The sequence below is a fragment of the Pipistrellus kuhlii genome, unplaced genomic scaffold, assembly GCF_014108245.1.
Source record: "Pipistrellus kuhlii isolate mPipKuh1 unplaced genomic scaffold, mPipKuh1.p scaffold_m20_p_68, whole genome shotgun sequence".
In the NCBI taxonomy this organism is placed as follows: Eukaryota; Metazoa; Chordata; class Mammalia; order Chiroptera; family Vespertilionidae; genus Pipistrellus; species Pipistrellus kuhlii.
In genome coordinates this window covers 990,429-1,012,903 of record NW_023425571.1, presented here as the reverse complement: position 1 = coordinate 1,012,903, position 22,475 = coordinate 990,429, and the positions used below count along the sequence as shown (strand labels likewise).

At 54.2% G+C, this 22,475-nt stretch overlaps 1 protein-coding gene across 13 annotated transcripts in view; it reads right to left on the bottom strand.

The window, feature by feature from the left end:
- Window positions 1-22,227, bottom strand: part of RAPGEF1 (Rap guanine nucleotide exchange factor 1) — a 94,232-nt gene extending 72,005 nt beyond the window's left edge. For 5 of the 13 annotated variants that reach the window (XM_036420455.2, XM_036420459.2, XM_036420457.2 and 2 more), the window contains exons 1-2: window positions 21,929-22,225; window positions 824-984 (exon numbers count right to left, since the gene is read on the bottom strand). In XM_036420455.2, the coding sequence (XP_036276348.1) occupies window positions 824-971 (148 nt within the window). In that variant the 5' untranslated portion in view covers window positions 972-984; window positions 21,929-22,225. Of the gene's footprint in view, window positions 1-823; window positions 985-4,242; window positions 4,411-21,928 lie in introns of those variants that run through there. The other 8 variants (XM_036420464.2, XM_036420465.2, XM_036420466.2 and 5 more) reach the window with 6 other exon arrangements.
- Between the last annotated feature and the right edge of the window lie 248 nt (window positions 22,228-22,475).

Here is a 22,475-nt window from a genome sequence, read left to right as displayed (position 1 = left end):
AGGCACGGAATCAAAGAAACAATTTGCACATGATACGGCAACATGAAACATGCATACATGTGCAATGCTCTGGAGACGGTGCACACCCAAGCTAATCTTCTGCTCACTCCGTTTTAGGTTCTTTAGATTCAGACACTCAACATGCATTTTCTTCTTTGCATTATCTCCATATTTTCAAAATATTTCTCTCATGTAACATTTTTTAAAATATATATTTTATTGCTTTTTTTACAGAGAGGAAGGGAGAGAGATAGAAAGCTAGAAATGTTGATGAGAGAGAAACATCGACTAGCTGCCTCTTGCATACCCCCTACCGGGGATGTGCCTGCAACCAAGGTATATGCCCTTGACCGGAATCAAACCCGGGACCCTTCAGTCCGCAGACCGACGCTCTACCGCTGAGCCAAACTGGTTTCGGCACATTTTTACAACTAAAATAAAATGCAATTTCTCTGTATTTAACCTAAGAGCACCAACAATAACAAACACTTACTGAGCACTTACTTCGTGCCAGGCACTGTTTTAAGCACTTGATGCCACCCCATGAGATACTGTATGCAGATGAGGAAACTAAGGCCCAGAAGTGAAGTAACCTGCCCAAGACGAGCCAATCAGAACACAGAGGAGCAAGGACTCCACCATGGCCAGCGGGCTCCAGAGGCCATGCTCCGCCCCTATGTAACTGTGGGGAAAACAACATTCACCACCTCTGGACTCAGAATGGGAACGTGGATCGTCCGTCCTGGTTAGTTTAACATTTTAGCTCACTAGGAACAGCTCCATTATGTCTGATCCTGTAATAACCGTTTTCAAAGAAATTCACTGTAAAAACCCCCGTGACCATGGTGTTCAACAGAATGACGCCTTCTGCAGGTCCTGACACCTGGGGCGCACACAGATACGAGTGGCAGGGCCACAGCTGCTGGCACTGATTCACCGGCTGCAAAGACACCTCTGAGATCATCTGGCATGTGTTCCCTTCAACTGAGGGAGGAAGCGGAGTTAATGAAATGCACACTGCTAGTTGGGATGCATGCTACCAGTTACTATTAATCACGGAGCGCTTACTGAATGTTAAAGGCTATGACCCCTTTACACGAATGATCTCATTTAATTCTTGCAAGGGTGCTTGGAGGGATGTGTTATTATTAATCTTATGCAGAGACCGGGACACGGGTGGAAGGCACTGAGCCAGGCGGCCGGAGGGCAGCAACCAGCCGTGCACGCTCTGGGGTGCGGCCTGAGGTGGATACAGACACCGCCGCGGCCCATGGCAATGGATGAAGACCAGAAACTAGGTTGGGGCTGGGGGGAGGGGGCAGCTTCAGCTTGGGCCAGAAAGCCTTCGTATTAATTACCTGGCACACAGCGCCCAGCAGCCCCAGAGGCTTCCTCACCACCCAGCCTGCAGAGGCAAGTCTCAACACCGCTGCCGACTGGAACCCAACCCGTCGTAAAACGGCCCTCATAGCACCAGGTCCCAGGAGCACATGGAAATCCTTCAAATCTTGCCTCTGACAGTCCACCCCACCCTACCCCACCTCTCCCCGCCAAGCTCCTGCAGACCTGTCAGCTCCGCCTGGGAATGGCACTTTGCATAGTCAGCTCTTCACGGAGGGTGTTAATTTGGTTAGCTCACACCCAACTGTGTACAAACATGCAAATCATTTAGCATTTCTATTTAGTAACAGGCTGGTATGGCCCAGAGCTGCTGGGATTTCTGAAGGAGATAACAATTCAATTAGCAATTACTGCTGCAATTTTTAATTCCCAGAAACTTCTCTGCCTTTGTAGTCCCCAAAGACAAAATGACCACTGTAAGCAACTTTCAAATTATCTCTGAGAGAGAGAGAGAGAGATTGACAGAGTGTGTCTTCTGAGGCGTCTGGGTCAATGAGTCATAGGGCCACTGAGCAGAAGTCAGGGCAGCCTTGCGTCCAGCTTCCCGGAGCAAATGCACAGTAGGACGTGCTCAGCTTGCCGTCCACTTGCCCCTAAAGCAGGCTGACGCCATGCTGCAGGCCCTGGGGCTGTCAGCCATCCGCTGAGATTCATAACCTCGTGGAGTGTAGACAGAGGAAATGTACTCAGGGTCAGAGCCAGAGTCAGGGTGGTGCCTAGGATTAAATCTTGCTTCCAAACATTGCTTTAAAATCCAATTTCTAAAATATAAACAACCCTTAGAGACGATTACAAACAGATAAACTTTGACGGACACACCCGTTTGTGGGTCCCTGGCAGGGATGGACTTTGGCTGGGAGACAAAGTGCCATCCCAGAGTCTGACCTGTGCAAACAAACCCGACACTGGCACGCGCCTGGCATCGGGACCACGAAGACTGAGCAATCAGGGGCAACAAGCTGCTCTTCTGACCCCCCAGTCACTTGGAGCTTGAAATCACCACTATCAACAGCGGCCCTCCAACTGCTCTCATTAAAGTTAATGAATGCAACTAAACATCGTAACAACAAAAAACATAAAGCTTTCTTTAATTCTGTCTGTAACTCCATCTTCTGCAACGGAAATTTTAAGATGTTTGAACTCCTAGATATTTTCCTGAGGAAAACCAGAGGTAATCTAAAAGTAAGTAAATATATCAAACTCTGGTGCTACTGGATCAGGGCCAGTGCTGTTCCTGCAGCCAGAGCGCCATCCCACATGGTGCTGACGAAGTGTCCACACCACCTCCGTGACCACGACCCTTTTCCTGAAGGATGCTGCTATGCTGTCCTAGCCAGCCACTGGTTTTTGTTTTTTTGTTTTAAAGTAAAATACATTAAAAAATATATAACCAACTTCATAGATTCATTAACCTGAATTCTAACACTTGCTAAATTTCTCCCATGTTGCTTATCTGTAAGTATGTGTGTGTGTATGTATGTATTCATTCACTGGCCTGAATCATTTTAGAATAAAATTACAGACAGCATAACCCTTCACTCTTAAATACTTCAGCATGACTATGCAGAAAAGAGCATTCTCCTACATGACTCATCACCGTTATTGTGCATCATTAAATCAGCAACGGTTCCAAACACCATCTACTACTCAGTTCACATTCAAAGTTCCTGAACTTGCCCCAGTGTGTTCTCACTGTTCTAGCCAAACAAGGGTCTGATCAAGGGCCACTAAAAATACCTCTGTTGCCGAAACCGGTTTGGCTCAGTGGTAGAGCATCGGGTTTCGGACTGAAAGGTCCCAGGTTCGATTCCGGTCAAGGGCATGTACCTTGGTTGTGGGCACATGCCTAGTAGGGGTGTACAAGAGGCAGATGGTCAATGATTCTCTCTCATTGATGTTTCTAACTCTCTATCCCTCGCTCTTCCTCTCTGTAAAAAATCAATAAAATAAAAAATAAAAATAAAAATACCTCTGTCAGCATACTACCTGGCTGGACAAATGGCCAATGAGAGAGAAGTCAGAGGGGCTGAAACTTATCAATTAGCCTCCCATCTATTTTTCCCTTAAAAAAATTACCCATACTCTGACCTCAGAAGACCACTATTTACAAACCCATAATTTTCTTCAGTTTATTTTCCCCACATCAGCACACATCCACACAGTAGCAGCAAACTGTCTTGCTGCAGGTCAAGTGCTAGCTCTGGGTTTTCTGTTCTTGTTGTGTGTCATGCGGAGGTAAGAGAGCCAGGGCTTGGAGTCCTGAGGGAACCATTCTGACAGTTTGGCACGCTGCTGGGTCTGCCCACTGCTGCTGTCTGCTGGAGTAACGAAGGGCAAAATGGGCAGCACTGCACGGGGCACGGGGCTGCCTGGCCCGCAGCTCCAGGGGCACCTCCACCTCAGAACTGACAAAGCACAGTCCTCAGAGACAAAGGGGAGGTGTCACTAGATGCCGCTGACCCACATCGTGGGTGGCCGGCTGGATAAATGAGATTCTTTCACAGAAGGTACTTTGAACCCTTAGAAGAGAGGGTCTATATATTTAAAAGCTATTAATAACATTCTCTACAGCAAACTCACAAAAGAGTCAAACTCCTGAATGTAAACATATTTACATGGTCTGTTTTTTTCATCTAAAAGTGTTTAACCAACAGACAGGTGCTACACTGCGTCATGTGATCGCATTGAGACAGAGCCATTTATTCCTTAGAAATAGCTGCTAATTTTCTTTAACCTCTCTGACCTGAAGGTACTTCCCCAGGAGGTTAGCTCTGATTTTGGGTCAAAATATTCCCACCAAAGGCCGCCACCTTCCTTCTCCCTGGAGCCCGGGCTGCTTACCTGGCTTCCAGGGACACAGCTGGCCTCGGTGCAGGGGCCTCTGCTTCTCCACAGCATTGCCCATTCTAACGCCAGACCACAGAGCCTTCAAGCCCAGATGTCTGCTGAACACCAGCAGCACCGAGTCAGCAGCTGAAAGCGGACTGATTTATCTCTGCGACATCTCAACCCTCACAAGAAAACCCGGAATTTTGTTCTGAAAGGTCCCTGCTTCCTGCCTTCCCAGCCCCTGCTTCCAGGAGGAAACCAGAAGAAAGGGCGCGTCGCTCCAACCGGCGGGTCTCAGTAATGGGCTATATTAAGCAGCTCTTTCTTTGGCCTTGCTTCGACACTGTTACTCATGGCTCAGCAGCCGCCTTAGGGAATGAACTGTGTTTCCAAACACTTTCAATGCCGCTCTTCTGGAGTGGGGCCTCAGGTGATCAAAAAGATGAAAGTTAAAAACGGGCAGGTTCCGGGAGTGCCGCTGGGAGAAACAGGTCCCAGAGCCTAAGGTCACTGACGCCTTCTGTTTAAGGTTGTCACCCGGGCCAGTGAGCATCACAAGGGAGTTCCATCAGAGGAGGCAGACTGATTCATTGTGCTGTTTCCAAGGGAAAACAAACAAACACCAACGTGCAAGCTACACCCGTTTCCAGAGAAGAGACCACAGAAGACAAACTCAGCGAAGAGTTTGTAATCTCAGGCTCTAATCTTCTACTTCAGTTTGGACATCATTTTTCTGGAGGAAGTACTGCATCCCTATATTTTGAACAGGTTTTTTGGGATAAAAAAAGGGCATGAAATCATATCCCTTTTGGGGGGTGGGGGTGGGGAGACAATGTCAAAGTAGATGGAGAGATTTCATTGATTTCAATATCAGAGTTTATGGTGAGAATAGCTCTTAAAGAATTCCCTGGAGCGCACAGTGGGTAAGCCCAGAGGCCAACCATCTGGTTCAAATCCCAGCTCTGCCATTGGTTTTTTTGTTTTTTTGTTTTAATATATTTTATTGATTTTTTACAGAGAGGAAGGGAGAGGGATAGAGAGTTAGAAACATCGATGACAGATAAACATCAATCAGCTGCCTCCTGCATACCCCCCACCCCGGATGCGCCCGCAATCAAGGTACATGCCCCTGACGGGAATCGAACCTGGGACCCTTCAGTCCACAGACCGACGCTCTATCCACTGAGCCAAATCAGTTTCGGCATCTGCCACTGGTTTTACCAACTGAGCATAGCAGTCTCAGTTTTCTCATCTGTTAAATGGGCATAATTCCAGCCTCACCTCCTATTATGATAATCAAACAAAAGAAAATGTGTATGAAGTGCTTAGCATGCTGCCTGCCTGGCCCTGAGGAATCCTTTGGTAAATATGTATTGTCAACATTTGTATCATCTTAGACTGTGAAACTGTATTAGCTCAGATGGCAGACTTCTGCTTTCCATCAATTCAGCCACCAGCAAACAATCAAAGGGAATGTCATTCTATTGGGGTTGGCGGTATAATATTTGAGCTAATTATAGAACTGGAGTAAAACTTAAGAACAGTATTTCCCCAAAGACCACAGGACCCAGAGACCGAGTGTAAGAGGCACTGACCAGGCCGGGATGCATGTGACACGCATGCCTGTGCTCGGTGTGCTGTCACAGCTCCCGGGTGCCCTGGCCTTCCTGGCATCAGCCCGGCTGGTCCCCAGGGAGAGAGAAATCATCCTGACAGCATCAACACGAATGAAGCCCAATCCAAACCTCTGCCTGCACTCCAAGGTCTCATCTTTTGATCTACAACTTAGAAACCACAGCCTCTGATTCCGAACTTGGAAAAGCAAGTAGCAGCACAGGTTCAGTCCACTCCTCCAGGGATGGGCGGGAGAGCAGCACGCGAGGACGGCTGCCAGCTGCCCATCCCTCACACTGCACCGCCCAGCTCTCCTCCAGTCAAACTGCAAACACCAACCGGAAAAGATCAAGGGCCCGAAGTCCCACCGCACCAGAGGGGGCCACTGGAACACAACAGCTGGTAAAACACCCAATTTCAACTCACGCCCACCCCCACCCCCACCAATAACCACCCACCCTTTCCATACATGGGAAGAGATTTCAGTTTCCTTCTAAATACCATAACCATTTTCCTTAGGCAAGTTTTCAACCCGGTATGACAGCTGACCTCATTTCTTCCATGAGACATGAAGTTCAACACATTGCAAAAGCACAGCACATCAAAAAGGCTCTACTTAGAAACTGCATCTTAATGTCTCCTTTCACCTAAAGAAACTTTTAATCACAAACATTTGGCAAACGACTTACCAAATGCTCTGCACACATGCCATCCAGCACTAGCAGAATATCTGCACATAGTAGGTGCTTAATAACTGTTGAACAAACGGATGAGTGGATTAAGGGGTAAACAAATTAACAAATGAGAACCCCCCCCCACACACACACACACTGACTGCCCCTACCCCCAAGAATGGGGTAACCAGGCTTTCTAATTCATAAAGAAACTCTCCTTCCTGCAAGAGCCAGGAGTGAGGGCCTGTTTCCTGTTTCTTCCGCTGCCCCGCCCCTCAGTGCAGGTAGCTTCCCCCCTTGGGGTTTCGTCCCTGTCCTTTCTGCTTCCCCTATGAGTCTATAAAGCCCTTGAAGTCAGCAGCAGCGTGTGGGCCAGTTCTCAGGTGCCTGTGCACACCAGGACAACAGCTCACAGCCTGGGTCTGCCTTCCTTAGCTGGGGGCTGTCACACTCTAACTGTTGCCCTGAGAAAAGGCATCCCAAGTCCCAAACAACTGCTTTTCTAACCTTCTAAACAAACTGGATGTTTTCTCGAGAGAACTGTTTGAAAAGAGCCTGTGGCTCAACTGCTTCTCAGGTGATCATGGCCTCCCAGCATGACTGGGCGGGCACGGGGGGGGGGGGGGGGGGGGGGGGGAACCTGTCCCCCAGCTGGGAAAGTGGCTGTCAGAGTCATCTCCAAAGTGACTATGTTCACATCTAAGATGGCAGGGGACCCATCTCAGGACACCCCCGGGAGACAGCCTGGGACTCTCACGGACAAGATGAGTGAACGGAAACACGCCCAGAAGTGAGTGCTCACTGGGCGGGCAGTCCGACGTGTTCCCATGTCCCGCACACATGGCCGGATGCTGGGGTACATGGACTGCTTTCAGCCAGATGGCATTTCACCACGATGGCCACGTCACTCCTAGAGGCATCACCGTCAGAAGCCCCAAGGCACTACTCCAACAAGCCCCGCCCACACCTTACCGATGGGGACTGCAGGGAGGTGCGGCGTACATCAAGGCTACATACTTAGCCAGGTCCAGCCCCAGGACTTTTCTCCTTGGCTGGGAAATCTGCTCCCACCTTCTCGTGGCCAGAGGAGGTAGAGCAGTGGGCAGGGCTGGTTCTGGAGGACAGTTGGCCTGTCTGGATCTCTGTGGGGGCACTTCGCAGCTGGGTGACTCTGGGCCAGAAGTTACCTCTCTGGACCTGACTTTTTCCTGTGTAAAATGTCTACCACCTTGCCACCTACTTCATAAAGCAGTTAGAGATTAAAGTTGATGTTTAAAACTTGCTCACATTCAGCAGATACTCTTACAGAATAGCTACTGATGCGGCTTGTATTATTTTATTGTATATAAGCATCCAGCTTTAGATACAATACATTAAAGAAAAATCTTCAGCCCTGACCGGTTTGGCTCAGTGGATGGAGCATCGGCCTGCACACCCGGGTTTGATTCCGGTCAGGGGCATGTACCCTGGCTGCGAGTGCATCCACAGTGTGGGGTGTGCAGGAGGCAGCTGATTGATGTTTCTCTCTCATTGATGTTTCTGACTCTCTATCCCTCTCCTTTCCTCTCTGTAGAAAGATCAATGGAATATATTTTTTTTAAAAGAAAAAGAAAAGAAAAATCTTCACCCTCACAAGGATCATTTTCCACATCACGTAAGGCCCACTGCAGCATTCTGGTAACTAGCTCAATCCCTTAGTGCAAATAAAACAGAATTTCACTTACAATACAAACCTTTGTCCCATGGTAATAATATTTTGATTGTGGGAGGGACATAACCCAGGGAGGTGACATTGTGGCTAATGAGGTTTGAAGCATTTCAGAGAGCTCTACCCTCCGCACAAGGTGCTGCAGGTTCAGAGGACAGCGGCACCAGGGAGCCCTGCCAGGCGCAGCTGGCTGCTTGAGGGAGATTGAGGCGGCAGAAACCATGGCTCAGAGGGGAAAGGCCAGCGCTCGCTGTGTGCGCACATTCACCCCCAGAGGCAACCAGACAAGCGGGCTCTCCCCGGGCGCCCAGTGGCTGACATAGGCTTTGTGCATGGAATTTGTCTGCTGGGAGGAAAGTCTGATGCTGGTCACTTCCCCTCCAAAGAAAAATACAACAATACGAGGAAGCGCCAAGCACTGTGGGAATGTTCCAAGTGGGAGTCCCAGCTCAGTCCAGAACATAAACAGAGGGGAACAACCAGCCTAGAGGTCAGGCCCGCAGGGCACGGAGGCAGAAAGCCTGGTAGCCAATCTTCTGGGGCCAAAAAGACCCTACTTTGAAGTGACTTCCTGCGCAGCCCTGGAGGAAATCATCGAAGGCAGAGGCCCAGCTCTCGAAGTGTGTCACAGGAAGCAGAGGTCGGATTCTCTGCGCCGTATGTAGCCACAGCCTCAAAATGTCAGGTGTAGGGAGAGTCAGTGAGCATGCACGCAGAATTACTTAGTTTCCACTGCGATCAGCGCTGAGAAGTTCCGAGTGGGAACATGTCTAAAGGGTGACCTAATCTAAGCTGGGAGGTCAGGGAGGGCTGAGACTCAAAGCGTGAGCATGAGTTCACCAAGCAGAGAGGTGAAGGGCATTGGAGGCAGAAGCAGCATGTGCAAAGGCCCTGTGCAGCTGGCAGTGTGTGAATGGGACAAGGTCAGAGGGGCAGGGCCTTTCCACGGCTTTTGACTAGAGTCTCAAAGATTACCAAAGGCTGAGAACCACACAGCCAGCCCAACCCTCTCAGTGTGAAACGAGGAGCCTGGGGCCCAGAGAGGGACAGACATCTCCTGAAGCTCTCACAGATGGCCAGAACCCACAGGCTGGTGTTTTTCCACAGCTAGCCAGCTGCCTTCTTTCTGGCAGGGGTGTGTCAACAACAACAAAGTCCTAATCCTCTCTGAATATTGATACTGTATCCCACACAAGGCTGCTTTGTTCCTCTGTCCGGGCAGGACTAGAATGACACTCTACAGAAGTGAGCTGTGAAGTCGGCCAGGCCATCTTTCTTGGGGTCCAACATAACCTGCAAATTACAAGGTGTCAGAACTCACCCCCCACCTCCAATTCCAGAGCACCCCCACAAGGAAGGCAGTCACCGCTGTCAGGCCGGGGCAAGAACTAAATCGCGCCTGCAGGCCATGAAAGGGAGAAGCCCGAGCCTCCAATTCTGTCAATTCCACCTGGAATTGAGAGAAAAACCTTTTTTAAGTGAAAAATAGTAATTTTCTTCTCTGCTCACACGGAGAATGGACCAAACCCAATTCAGCTGGCCCTCCTGCGGATCCAGGGGCGTGGCCCTGGGCTGGAACAGGCAGACCAAGCCCCTCCCCAGCACAAACCAGTGGAACTCAGTGGTGGTAAGTGGTTCCTCCCCGTGTTTCCTTATCCAAACCAGGGCACCTCTGAGCGACAGGCGGTGCTATTAATAACTGCAGGACAGCAGGTGAAGCCAGAATGTGGCATCACCCCCATCTGTCACCGTCTACGCGGGCACAGTGACCTCAGGTAGGGTCCTCTGCTGGCTGACATCTAACCCTGAGGCCAGGACACAGCGACGTTTGTAAGCCGAACTCCAGAGACGGACTCTTCGCTCCCAGGCCCGGTCCCGCCTGAAGGGAGAGCCCAGGCCAGCCACCTGAGCGCCTAAGAGCAGGAGCCCTGGTCTATCCATCCCATGATCCCGGCACCTGCTGCCAGGGACTGGAGACAGTGGGCGCTCAAGAAACCAGCTCAAAGAATGAGCCCATGCTTCATAGTGAATTCCCTGAGTCTATGTGTACCTCTTCCGTTCAACTTTTGAAATCAGTGCCTTGTTTTAATGTCTATCTTGCTACTGTATTTTTCTTTGCTTCCTGGGAAGTACTGTATGTTGGTGCTGTGGTATAAAAAAAAACACAGTAACTGCCTTCCATCCAAAATCATACAGAAACGGGTTAATGATACTCCTGGGACCAGAGACCCCATCATGGCTATCATGGCAGGCTCTGTGACCTTCAAATTCCTGGAGAGGACTTGAGCTTGCTTCTGGATCTTGATTCAGAGCTCAACCTCTCTTTTCCCCTCCTCCAAGTCAGTGACACCATCTCCCGCCTGTGGCCTACAGCCTGGAACCCTGCCAAACCGTGCTGGAGTAAATGCCATCTGTGCCGTTAACCCCGAGGACATGCCAACAGGGGACCCAGGCAGAGCCTCAAATGGGAGCCACGGGAGTCCCAGAGTCTCTGTTAATAGCTGACATGCAGTAAGCACCCCTATGTGCCAGGCTCTGGGGCTCTTTAGGCCCCTGTCCTTCATCAACCCTCTTGGCACCAACCTATTTAGACAGAATCAGGACAGGAACCAAGGCTGCAGTGGGCAGGTCTGGCCGGTACCCTGTGAGGGTCCAGGAAGGACCCCAGCACCGCTGAGCAGCTCAGGTCTTTGGCGGACCCCGGATCCACCCTGGCTTCCCAGTTTCCTGCCCACAGCAGCCAGCATCTCCTCCGCACAGGGCCGCTCCAGGGACACACTTAATTGCACGAGCCACTGCGCTCAAGAGGCGCAGAGTGCGTGTCCTGCCAGCTGTTCACACTCACCTACTGTCCCCGTCCAGGTGAATTAATTAGACCAGGGCACTGTTATCATAAGCATTGGTCCCCAGTACAGTTGTCACACGTCGGCATGTTTTTAATGTTTCAATATAATTTATTGTATCAAGATACTTCAGATTAAATAATGATGTAAATATTGCCGGGACCGGTTTGGCTCAGTGGACAGAGCGTTGGCCTGCAGACTGAAAGGTCCCGGGTTCGATTCCGGTCTGGGGCATGTACCTTGGTTGCGGGCACATCCCCATTAGGGGGTGTGCAAGAGGCAGCTGATCGATGATTCTCTCTCATCAATGTTTCTAACTCTCTATCCCTCTCTCTTCCTCTCTGTAAAAAATCAATAAAATATATTTTAAAATAAATAAATAATGATGTAAATATTGAAAAATATTTGTTGTCCTTGTAATTTATTTACATTCTTACCGGTAACTATTTTTAAGAGTGTGCTCTTAATAAGAATAAGTACATCTCAGAATAAGTACCTTCATACTATTGTGTTACTATCAAGAACTCTTTTTGTCTTGCAAAACTGAACTTAAACATTAGTTATGTGTTAAACATTAACTCTCCACTCTCCCTTCCCGCAGCCCCTGGCAACCACCACTGCCCTGACTAGTATTTTCTGTCTCTATGACTGATTACTCTTAGTATCTCATTCACACCAGTGGACTTGTGCAGTATTCTCCTTTTGTGACTGGCATAATGTCCTCTCGGCTCATTCACGTTGAAGCAGGTGTCAGATTGTCCTTTTTTAAGGGTGGAAATAGTGTATTTTGTGAATCAACCACATTTTTTTTTACCTATCATCCATCAGTGGACACCTGGGCTGCTTCCACCTTTTGGTTGTGACTAATGCTATGAACATGAATGGACAATGGCTTTCATTTCTTTTGGGTGTATGCTCAGAAGAACTGCTGGATCATATAGTAGTTCTATTTTTATTTTTGTAAGGAACCGCCATACTGCTTTCCACAGTGGGTACCATTTTACATTCCACCAGTGCACAGGGTTCCAGTCTATACATCCTTGTTACTTTCTGTTCTTTTGAAAGCAGCCATCTAATGGGTGTGCGGTGGCATCTCACTGTGGTGCTGATGTGCACTTCCCTAATGATCAGTGATGTTGAGCATCTTTTTCTGTGCTTATTGACCATTCGCTTATCTTCTTTAGAGATGTCTAATCAGGTTTTTAAATTGGGTTGTTTGATTTTTGTTGGTCAACTGCCATCTTATCTATTTCCAGGAAACAGAGCTAGTTAACCAGAGTCAAATTCTAGGCAGATAAACTGATGATGTCCATGCAGTGGAATACTACTCAGCTATAAAAAGGAAACTTCTGATAAAAAAACAACACAATAACTTCATTAGTCTCAAACGCAGTATTGCTGAGTAAAAGAAGCACATTTCCAAAAGCTGATACCATGTTACATTCTGAAAAAGGCAAAACTACAGGGATGGAAAACAGATGGATGCCAGGAGCCAGGGGTGAGGGAAGAGCATGGCTGCAAGGGGGCAGCAAGCATTCCCTGCCCTGGGTGACAGGTGGATCTCAGTCCTCGCTGTGCTAGTAGCTTCACAAAACTCCAAAGGAGCTCACGTTCAGAGAACTGTACATCCCCACAGGGACCATCTTCCTGTACATAACTTACAAATACTCTTCCAGAAGGGGAAGGTTTCTCCTTTGGCCCACATAGGCATCATCTAAGCAGCTTGCAAGCATCATCTCATGAAATCCTTACAAAACTCCAGGAAAGTATATAACTACTGACTAGCACCTGACCTCAGGTCTGGGTGAACCTGGAGAAATCGAATCCTGATTACTTCAGATGCCCAAGATTCCATTTGAGCTTTCCAAGACCTGGGAAGTTTGTAAATTATTGTGCATCATATAAAATAGGAATTTAGAGTTTGTAGAACCAGAGCCACACGTAAATGGATCTTTCTACCTGGGGGCAGAGTCCACCAGCTTCCATCAGATCCTAAGGAGGACTTGGGATCTTTAAAAAGGTCAGAGTGTTGCAGTTCAAGGTCCAGGGAGAGACCGAGGCCTGCCAAGGAGACAGTGTCAGACACTTTGGCCAGTTCTCTCTCCATTTACTGAGGAGGCCACAGTTCCAAGCATCCTCAGAGACAGTGATGCACACGGGCCCGGATGGGTCAGCCACATGATTTCCTCACTGTTCGCACACTTCACCCACCAAGCCGGACCAGGGGACTCTGGGTTCCCTGCAGCACGGGCTGAATGCAGTCCAGGTCTCTGGCCCAATTCCTTTTTTGCATTCTACACCCTTGCACATTTAGGGTAATAATAGAGACAGCTCCTCATGAACAGACCAAGGACAGATCATGAGCTCCGATGAGCTCAGAGAATATTTGTACGGTGCCTGGACAAGCTGGGGCAGAAGCACAGAGTGTGGTCATGCTAATTCTGGGAGAGGTTCTGCCGCTCCAGGACCAAATGACTTGACAAACTGACGAGAGTGACTGGGCTCAGCTCTGCAAACAGCTGTTCTGAACCGACTATAGGCACTAACTAGCAAGGAGGCCACGCTCGTCTGCTCGCACCGATCAGGAAAGCACAGGGCAGCACAGGCCAAGGAACCGCAGAGCGAAACTCCAGGATGTCTGAAGGTACCCTGATTGTGAAAATTAATCAAGGGCAGGGATGAAGGGTCTAAAAATCTGCCACCTGTAGGGTTCAATGGAATTTTAAGTTCTCTGTCTGCGGGGACCTGGAACTGCCACAAACAAAAGCATTGCGCCTTCAGTGCTGAAGGTGGTTTAATTAACACTGCGTCACTCTGCCAGGAGAAACGGAGGTGGTCTCTTAGGATGGAACAAAAATACACCAGCAGGTCATCCCTGCTGCCCTTCCTCTCTTCTCATTCCATATCCACCCTTCTCTCCTCCCAAAGCTCAGGGGGACGGTGGGCTGGCTTTGAACAGCATGGCTGGGAGCCTTGACTGTCAAGTTCACACCAACAGCATAAACTTTTGAAAGCTAGAAATGCCTGAACTCCACCCTCTGTCCGCAGCCTAGGGAAGTGCCCCCCCGCCCGTGTCTCCCTAACTGCCTCCCCATTCTTCCCGCCCCCCCCATAGACAGGCTGGCACTTCTTTGCTTGAGAAGCAGAGCAGTGTTTCCCCATCACAAAGCTACATTCGCAGTACAGTGAGGGTATGGAGGCAGAAAGCCAAGGAAAGCAGGAGAAAGACCCTTTCAGACACGGCTGGGACGAGGGTTAAGCGCGGTGAAGCAGGCCCAGTGCTCAGGGAGGAGCGGTCCAGACTGCAGGTCAGGACTCGGGTTCAGAGACCATCATCCTCTGCCAACCACAGGCTGGGAGTGGGGCCAAAGAGGGACTGTGATTAGCAGGGACCAGACCAGGCTCCTCATCCATTAGGGAAGGCTCTCCACGGCATCTTCGCTCACAAAGGACGAGGAACTGGCAAGAGAGACTCCCCTAAGCCCCTTGACAAGGAAGGGGGGTCAGGGAACCCCGACAGCTACCTCTCCCAGACCCTCAGAGAGCTGATGGTGCAGGGAGCTGTTCCTAACTGACTGGAGGCCACCTGAAGGAAATAAGAAATGGAGACGGGGACTCCTCATGGTGCCGGGCTGAGTGGCGGGCTGGGCAGAGCTGGCACGTGCCCTGGTGTGTAAACAAGGCAGCTGCCGACTCAGGGCCGCACGGGCTGTCTCGGCACGCCCTAGAGCGCTCTCCAGTGTTCTGGGAACTTGGTCGTGGCCTCGCCTCAGAATGTGTATGGGTAACAGAGACCACAACTAACTGCATACCCTGATGAGAGTACCAGGGCTGCTAATCCACCCAGAAGCATACACACTAGCCATTCAAACCCAGAAGCTCCATTTGAAGACCATTTTGACAGTTGGAGGCAGAAACCTAAGCTCATTCTATGACAGGATTAACTAACTTCACTCATTCTTCTGGTAAGGCGTCACTGAGCACCTATTTGTGCACTGGCGGGACCCCCGTGGCGGACTAGACAGGCACCTCCCTCATGGAGCTAACCGTCTTATGTTTAAAACTCTACTTGTGATTTTTAACTTTAGAAAGGAAACTGAGGCTTTGGTTTCTGAATGAGCTAAACAAGATTATTCTACGTAGAGTGTGTGCCTGGGGCCTTCCCATGGACAGAACTGGGGGAGGAGGAGGCCCAGAGCCGAGGAAGTCGGTTGGGTGGAGGAGGCTAAGAGCATCAGGAAGTGGGTTTCACACTGTGCTCATGGAGGACACGCAGGAGCCTCAGGGCCACAGCTGAGCCCAGAGTGGCTCCCGTCACCCATCACCTAACGGCCTCCTGGTGTTGAGCGGAGCTACTGCTTTAAACATCACCCACAAAAGGGGAAGCGCTCATTTTCGAGTTCCTCCTGCTTAAGCCCCCATGGAGAAAAGGAGACCAGAAAAGGGCAAGAATTGCTCAAGGTCACAATGCCAGGTCTCAGATTATTAGTCAATTGGCCTGAAACAACTGACCAGAAACTAAATGACTGCAGGCCAGGACTCGGTTCCCCTAGAAATCCACGGAGTGCGGTTCTGTTTGTTTGAAGCACAAAGGGCCTCGGGGCGGGGGGGGGGGGGGGGGGGGGCGGAGCCGGAGGAACACCTGTCCCAGCAGCAGGGCGCCCAGCCGGAGGCCGGCGGGTGCGGCTGGGCAGCGTTGCCAGGCCACTACTCTTTCCAGTGCGTCATCTTATTATGGCAACCGGGACGCATTCAGCAGGACTGAGGTAAGTGCAGCCTGTGTTCACGGCGCTCAGTGCGGGCTAATTTGGGAAATGATTTTTCTGCAAGCTCATGAATGACTCATCTCTACAGGCCTCCGATCAGATCTGTTGGCTACAAGGAATCCCATTCAAACCACCTCTGCCAACAGCTGCCCAGGAGACCAGTAACACTCGGGGTTGCTGTGGCTGGTTTTTTAAAATATGTTTAGCCAGTGTTCATGCCATTCCTTACCTCTGTATAGTACTGCTAATGTTATTAGTATTAGTAATATCACAGACAGACTAAAGACCACTCTGGGCCATCCTTAATCTCAGAGTATTTGGGGTGGGCGGTCAGAAAGAAAGACACAGGAATGAGCAATAAGGTAGAAAGCTGTGTCCTCGGCAACATGGCAGGCTCTAAGCAGTGCTCTGTAAAGGCGGACAAGGGCTAGGGCTGTGACCCGGGCAAGTCATCAAACTTCCCTGGCAAAATGGGGATAACCAGCCCGCTATGCCCTCAGGCTGCTGGGAGATCAGGAATGAGGTCACCATCAGTGCGCTCTGAAAGCCATAGGACGCTGGAAATGTCCACAACCGTTTTGATGTCACCCTGGACTGTGACCAGGGGAGGCCGGGCTCCCGGGCTCTGTGCCACTGTGAGGCGTCAGAGTTTGCCAGCGAGGAGGGACTCAGTAATTGCTGCAACGGTGAGTGGACGAGTGACACCAGGGGCCCTAAAATGTCCCCCTGTGGACTGGATTTCTGATGGTAGAGAAAAAGGAAATGCAAGATTTGAGGAGTTAGAAATTGATGGGCGGGGGGATGGGAAGAATCAACCAATGACCTCATATGCATATATGCATAACCCATGGACACAGACCACAGGTGGTGAAGGCCGGGGGTAGGAGGTGGGGCAGGGTGGGAGAGGCCAATGGGGGAAAAAGAGAACATATGTAATACTTTCAACAATAATAAAGATTTTTTTAAAAATTAAATTTTAAAAAATTCATCAAAATACAGTGACTGCTGATCCACAGGGACTCTTTCTTGGGCCAAAACAAAGCCAGCCCACGTGACAGTACATGTACTTCCTGTTTATTCTGAGAAAACTCATAATATCTAGAGTCACTATGAATGCAGTTGGTGTAAATTTTTCTAAATTATAATAAAACGTCCTCAGCCATTTGAAACACATGGCACTTGAGTCTGACACCATATTAATCCTGTCCACAGGCGTGGGTGCCCGGTGAGCCCTCCGCTTCACCTGCCCTGGCCCCGCGCCTGCCCAGCTGCCAGAGGTCCTAAAGGCGAACTCCTCCACACCGCGGCCTGCTGGAACCCAGGGCCGGGCCACGACACTCCCACCTGTGCCCTTCTCATCTCTGTGCCAGCTGTTCTGTCTGCCCCCGCAGAAGGCAGGGCCCAGGCGCAGGGACGGAGGACAGCTCCAGCCTGAGGAGGTGCTGGGTAACCAGGGGCAGGAAGGGAGGCTGAGAGCTGAGAGCAGGAGTGAAAGTGAAGCCCCTCTTCTCCTCCCCACGCTGTGCCGCTAACTCGCCTCATCCTCACGGCTCACCTTCGCTCCTCAGAGGGCTATCCCTGACACTCGCCCCCGGAAGGCTGATGTGACCCCATGACCTCCCAGGAACTCCGCATTGTCTGCTGAGGTCCCCGGAGCCTCGTACGGCACCTGACAGAGAAGCTCAACCAGGAAATCGAGGAATAAATCAATGAAGAAATGGGCCAAAGCTTTCAGTGCAGATGGAAAGCCAACGAACATGAATGGCTTCCCCAAGGAAAGGGGTGCACACTCAGATATCAATGGTCCAAGTGGAAACGGAGGTGAAGGCTGGGGGGTGATGGCTGGTGGGGGGTGATGGCTGGTGGGGGGTGATGGACGGCGGGTGGTGATGGCCAGCGTGGGTGATTGCTGGGGGGGTGAAGGCTGGGGGGTGATGGCTGGTGGGGGTTGAAGGCTGGTGGGGGGTGAAGGCTGGTCGGGGGTGAAGGCTGGTGGGGGGTGAAGGCTGGTGGGGGGTGATGGCCGGCGGGGGGTGAAGGCCGGTGGGGGGTGATGGCTGGTGGGGGGTGAAGGCTGGTGGGGGGTGATGGCTGGTGGGGGTGAAGGCTGGTGGGGGGTGATGGCTGGTGGGGGGTGAAGGCTGGTGAGGGGTGAAGGCTGGTCGGGGGTGAAGGCTGGTGGGGGTTGAAGGCTGGTGGGGGGTGAAGGCTGGTCGGGGGTGAAGGCTGGTGGGGGTTGAAGGCTGGTGGGGGGTGATGGCTGGTGGGGGGTGATGGCTGGCGGGGGGTGAAGGCCGGTGGGGGGTGATGGCTGGCGGTGGGTGATGGCTGGTGGGGGGTGAAGGCTGGTGGGGGGTGATGGCTGGCGGGGGATGATGGCTGGCAGGGGGTGATGGCTGGCAGGGGGTGATGGCTGGCGGGGGGTGATGGCTGGTGGGGGGTGAAGGCCGGTGGGGGGTGAAGGCTGGCGGGGGGTGATGGCTGGTGGGGGGTGATGGCTGGCAGGGGGTGAAGGCTGGTAGGGGGTGATGGCTGGCGGGGGATGATGGCTGGCAGGGGGTGATGGCTGGCAGGGGGTGAAGGCTGGTGGGGGGTGATGGCTGGTGGGGGGTGAAGGCTGGTGGGGGGTGATGGCTGGTGGGGGGTGAAGGCTGGTGGGGGGTGAAGGCTGGTGGGGGGTGATGGCTGGGGGGGGGTGAAGGCTGGTGGGGGTGAAGGCTGGTGGGGGGTGATGGCTGGTGGGGGGTGAAGGCTGGTGGGGGGTGATGGCTGGTGGGGGTGAAGGCTGGTGGGGGGTTGATGGCTGGTGGGGGGTTGATGGCTGGCAGGGGGTGATGGCTGGTGGAGGGTGAAGGCTGGTGGGGGGTGATGGCTGGTGGGGGGTGGTGGCTGGCGGTGGGTGATGGCTGGTGGGGGGTGAAGGTTGGTGGGGGTGAAGGCTGGTGGGGGGTGAAGGCTGGTGGGGGGTGATGGCAGGCGGGGGGTGAAGGCTGGTGGGGGGTGATGGCTGGTGGGGGGTGAAGGTCGGTGGCAGGACAGGGCCGTCTGTAGCTGCCGCAGAGGAACAGGGCTCAGAGCTACCAGAGACTCTGTTTTCAAGAGAACCAGAAACCTGAGCTTTCTGACCGACTTCCTGATTTTAAATATTGGCCATCAATTCTTTTTTCTTCGAGAACACTGCAGATCAAACACAACACACCTGTGGACGGAATCCAGCCCACAGCACCGGCCTGTCCCCTCCACTCACAGGCAACAGCTGCTGACGCTTCGGAAGCATGAGGGCACCAGCTCTCCCGCCTCCCCGTTTGCTGGAAGCAGAGCAGCCGAGGCCCACCACCATGTGCCCGCCCACAGCCGTGGTCCCTGTCAGAGCCCGGCCTTCCGGTTCCTAAGGCCCCGCCCGCTCTCCTGGCCAGTTCTGCCCACAGCGCACCCCGAGCTCCCTAACCCAGCTCCCCTAACTCTCAGGCTCCCCTCTCCCCTCTTCACTAACTGTGAAGACACCAGAGTTTAAAAAAGCTCCCTCCACCCGCCCTCCCTTCCTCCTGGCCCTCCAGTCAGCCCTCCTCCACCAAGGAATGGACAGGCTCAGCCTGCAGCCCTCTGGAACCCTCTGGAACCCAGGTGTCCTCATCCCGGGAGGCCCGGGCAGACAACGGGGGCGATGGCAGGAACTGCTGAGTAACAGAGTACCGGGGAGCAGCAGGGCAGCCCCAAGACCTCCCGGAGGCTGAGGAGGCCGCTCCCCAAGATGGTTTTTGCCTAAGGTATCATTTGAATGAAGTAACTTAGGCATTTATTTTCAAGTCGTTGGGACTTCCATTTCTGCCAACATGCCAGTGAGCACAGAGGGCAGGTGCAGTAGAGCAGTGAGCGAAGCTTGAGGGGCCGAGGGGAGGACAGAAGAGTTTTCTCTTACACCAAAGCCCTGGGTCCTTAACACCTGCCAAGCGCCAGCCTGCATCAGGAAGAAGGCTCCGGAGCACGTGTGAGCGACACCGCTGCTGCTTCAATCAACGGCCACTGACTGTGGGTGTCAGTCAGGCCCCATGACTAACCGGCGGCTCACCTGCTAGCGGGAGCCTGCTGCACCCAAGGGCCTGTCCCTGGCACCGAACGCTCTACTGGCAACTCACCAGCAGGTCCGTTTAGAAACTCCAACAGCAGCTCAGCTGGGAATCTCGTCCAAATGCAAGGGGACCCCACGTCCAAGGACCAGCAGACCGAGGAAGGCGCACCCTTGGCTGCAGAACTGCTCCCAACTTCCCGACGGCTGTGTGAGCCCAGCACAGACACCCCGGCACAGACCGACACCCCGGCCAGCTCTCCCCAGGCCAACCCGGCCTCTCGCCCTCAGAACGCCGCTGAGCTGCCTCTCCCGACACCTCCTCCTGAGCCCTCCACAGCCGTCTCCCCCTCCCCCCGGTACCTGCACCCCCTCTTCAGAGCCAAACACACCTGCTGTCCCTGCGGGGCCTTCCCCTTGCCCTGGGCCCTGACTGGGAGCAGCGACGTGCATGGGGCCACAGGCCGGGGACGCTGAGCGGCTCTCCCGCCTCCGACCAGAGGCACTTCCCGCTCTGGGCATCTCGCTGCAGCGCCTGGTGGAGGGAGGCGCCCCGAGAGGGCCCCCAGAGAAACCACCCGCCAGACCTGGCCTCTGGCCTCGGGCACCAGGTGCTGAAGGGCGATGCATCCCACGGGGGTGGGGTGGGGTGGGGTCTGAGCCTGGGGGGGGAGGGGGCAGCTCTGGGACCACAGGTGCTTCTCACTTCGCTGTAACTTTCCCAGGATTTCCAGGTTTCTGGCAATGGACACACGCTGAGCCACAGCACACCCTGCTCGTGTTATTTTTAAAGTAAATCACCCAATTTCCCACCGCGCAGGGGGCTCCTGAGAAATGCTTCACAGATTAGCCCACGATATTTCGGGAGAGGCACAGGTGCAGGGCGGCCACTCATGGCCACTGGTCCGGGGCTGAAGAACCGTGAGGGTGCCCAGGAAGCAGCGCTGGAACCCGGGGCCCTGCCTGCGCCTGGGGAAGGCCCGCCTGGGGCCGCTGGGCAGAGCCCAGGCCTCCACGCCCTGCGCGGCTCTCCTGCTGGGTGCCCCGGGCTGAAACACCGGGACCATGCTCTGGGACCATGCTCTCGCTCACAAATCTGCAGGGTGTAGGAAGCGACACATTTAAAATGCTTAGCGCGAGCCGGATACATAGAAAACCCTCCGTGAAGGCTACAAAAAGCGCCCTTCCTGTGCAGAAACCACAGCCTGCAGGCTGCGCCGCCTTCTGGGGCCGCTCCCGGGCGCCTGGCAGGACCGTATCCCGGGGTGACCCGGGAGACCAGCAACTCCCAAACCTGAGCAGCCCCCCTGGGCCCCCGGAGGCCTGCCTTCCGGGCTGGGCGGCCACGCTCGGGGGCACCCCGGGTCAGCCACCCGGGCGGGCAGGACACGCAGCGCTGCTCACCGGAGCCCGGGGCTGCCCGCCCGCCCGCCCGGGGCCCTGGGCTCGCCCTGCAAGGTGTCGCCGGCTCGGGAGCCCCAGCCTCAATGCACCCGTGGGGAGACGGTGCCGGGTGCAGGCAAACCCCGGGGGTGGGGGGCGGAGGCCGCTCCCCGCGATGCCGGAGCACACAAAGAGGAGGGCTGCAGAGACACGGCTCCCCGCGCCCCGCCGGCGCCGGGGCCCGGGGAAGCCTGGGCCGAGCCCCGGAGGGCCAGGCGCCGCCGGCTGCGTCCTTTGAAGCCGCCGAGGTAGACGCTCCGGGTTAAATTTAAACCAGAAATGACACTTCGTGCGGCTCAGCCCCGTCTGCGCCCGGGAGGCGGCCGCCTGGCGGGACTCGGGCACTGCAGCCGCCGGGACACGCGGCCGGGCGTCCCTTCCCGGCCCCGGGTCCGAGCCGTTGTCTGCGAGCCCCGCGGAGGCCGAGCGGCCGGCCGGGCCCGCGTCCCCGCGCCGCCCCGGCCCCCGAGCCCGCGGCCCGCCGTGCGCCCGGAGAGCGCGGGGCGCCGCCTGCGCGGCCTCGGAGGCGCCGAGCAGGCCCCGCGCCCTCCCGCCGCCCCGCCGCCGCCCGGCCCCCGCCTCACCTGCTTTCTCGATCCGGCCGGACATTTCCGGGCTGCGCCGGAGGCCGAGGCCGCCGCTCCGGGCCCGGCCGCCGCTGCGGGAAGCCCGGCCGGCGCGGCCGCCGCTGCTCGGCCCTCACGCGCCGCCTCAGACCCGCGCCGGCATGGCGGCTCCGCGGGCCGCGGCCTGTGCGCTCGGCTGGCGCTCCTGCCCGCCCGCCCGGGCCGCCGCTCCCGCCGCCGCCGCCGCCGCCGCCGCCCCGCCCTCTCCGGTCCCGCCGCCGCCGCTTCCCCAGGCCCGCGAGCCGGCGCAGCGCCGCGCCGCCGCCGCCGCCGCCGCCCGCCGGGCCTCAGCCGCGGCCAGAGCGCCACCTGCCGGGCGGCCGCCGCGCCGCCGCGCGCCAGCGCCCCCCTCCGGCCTGGAGCCGCTCTGCGTCTCCCGCCAGGAACGCAGCGCCCCCTGCCGGCCTGGAGTCTCCACGCTGGTGCTGGGGCTCACTAGCCCTTGACCGCATGGAGCCTTCAGGCCAGGACCGGGGACTCCGCATTCTGCGCAGGCCAGAGCCCC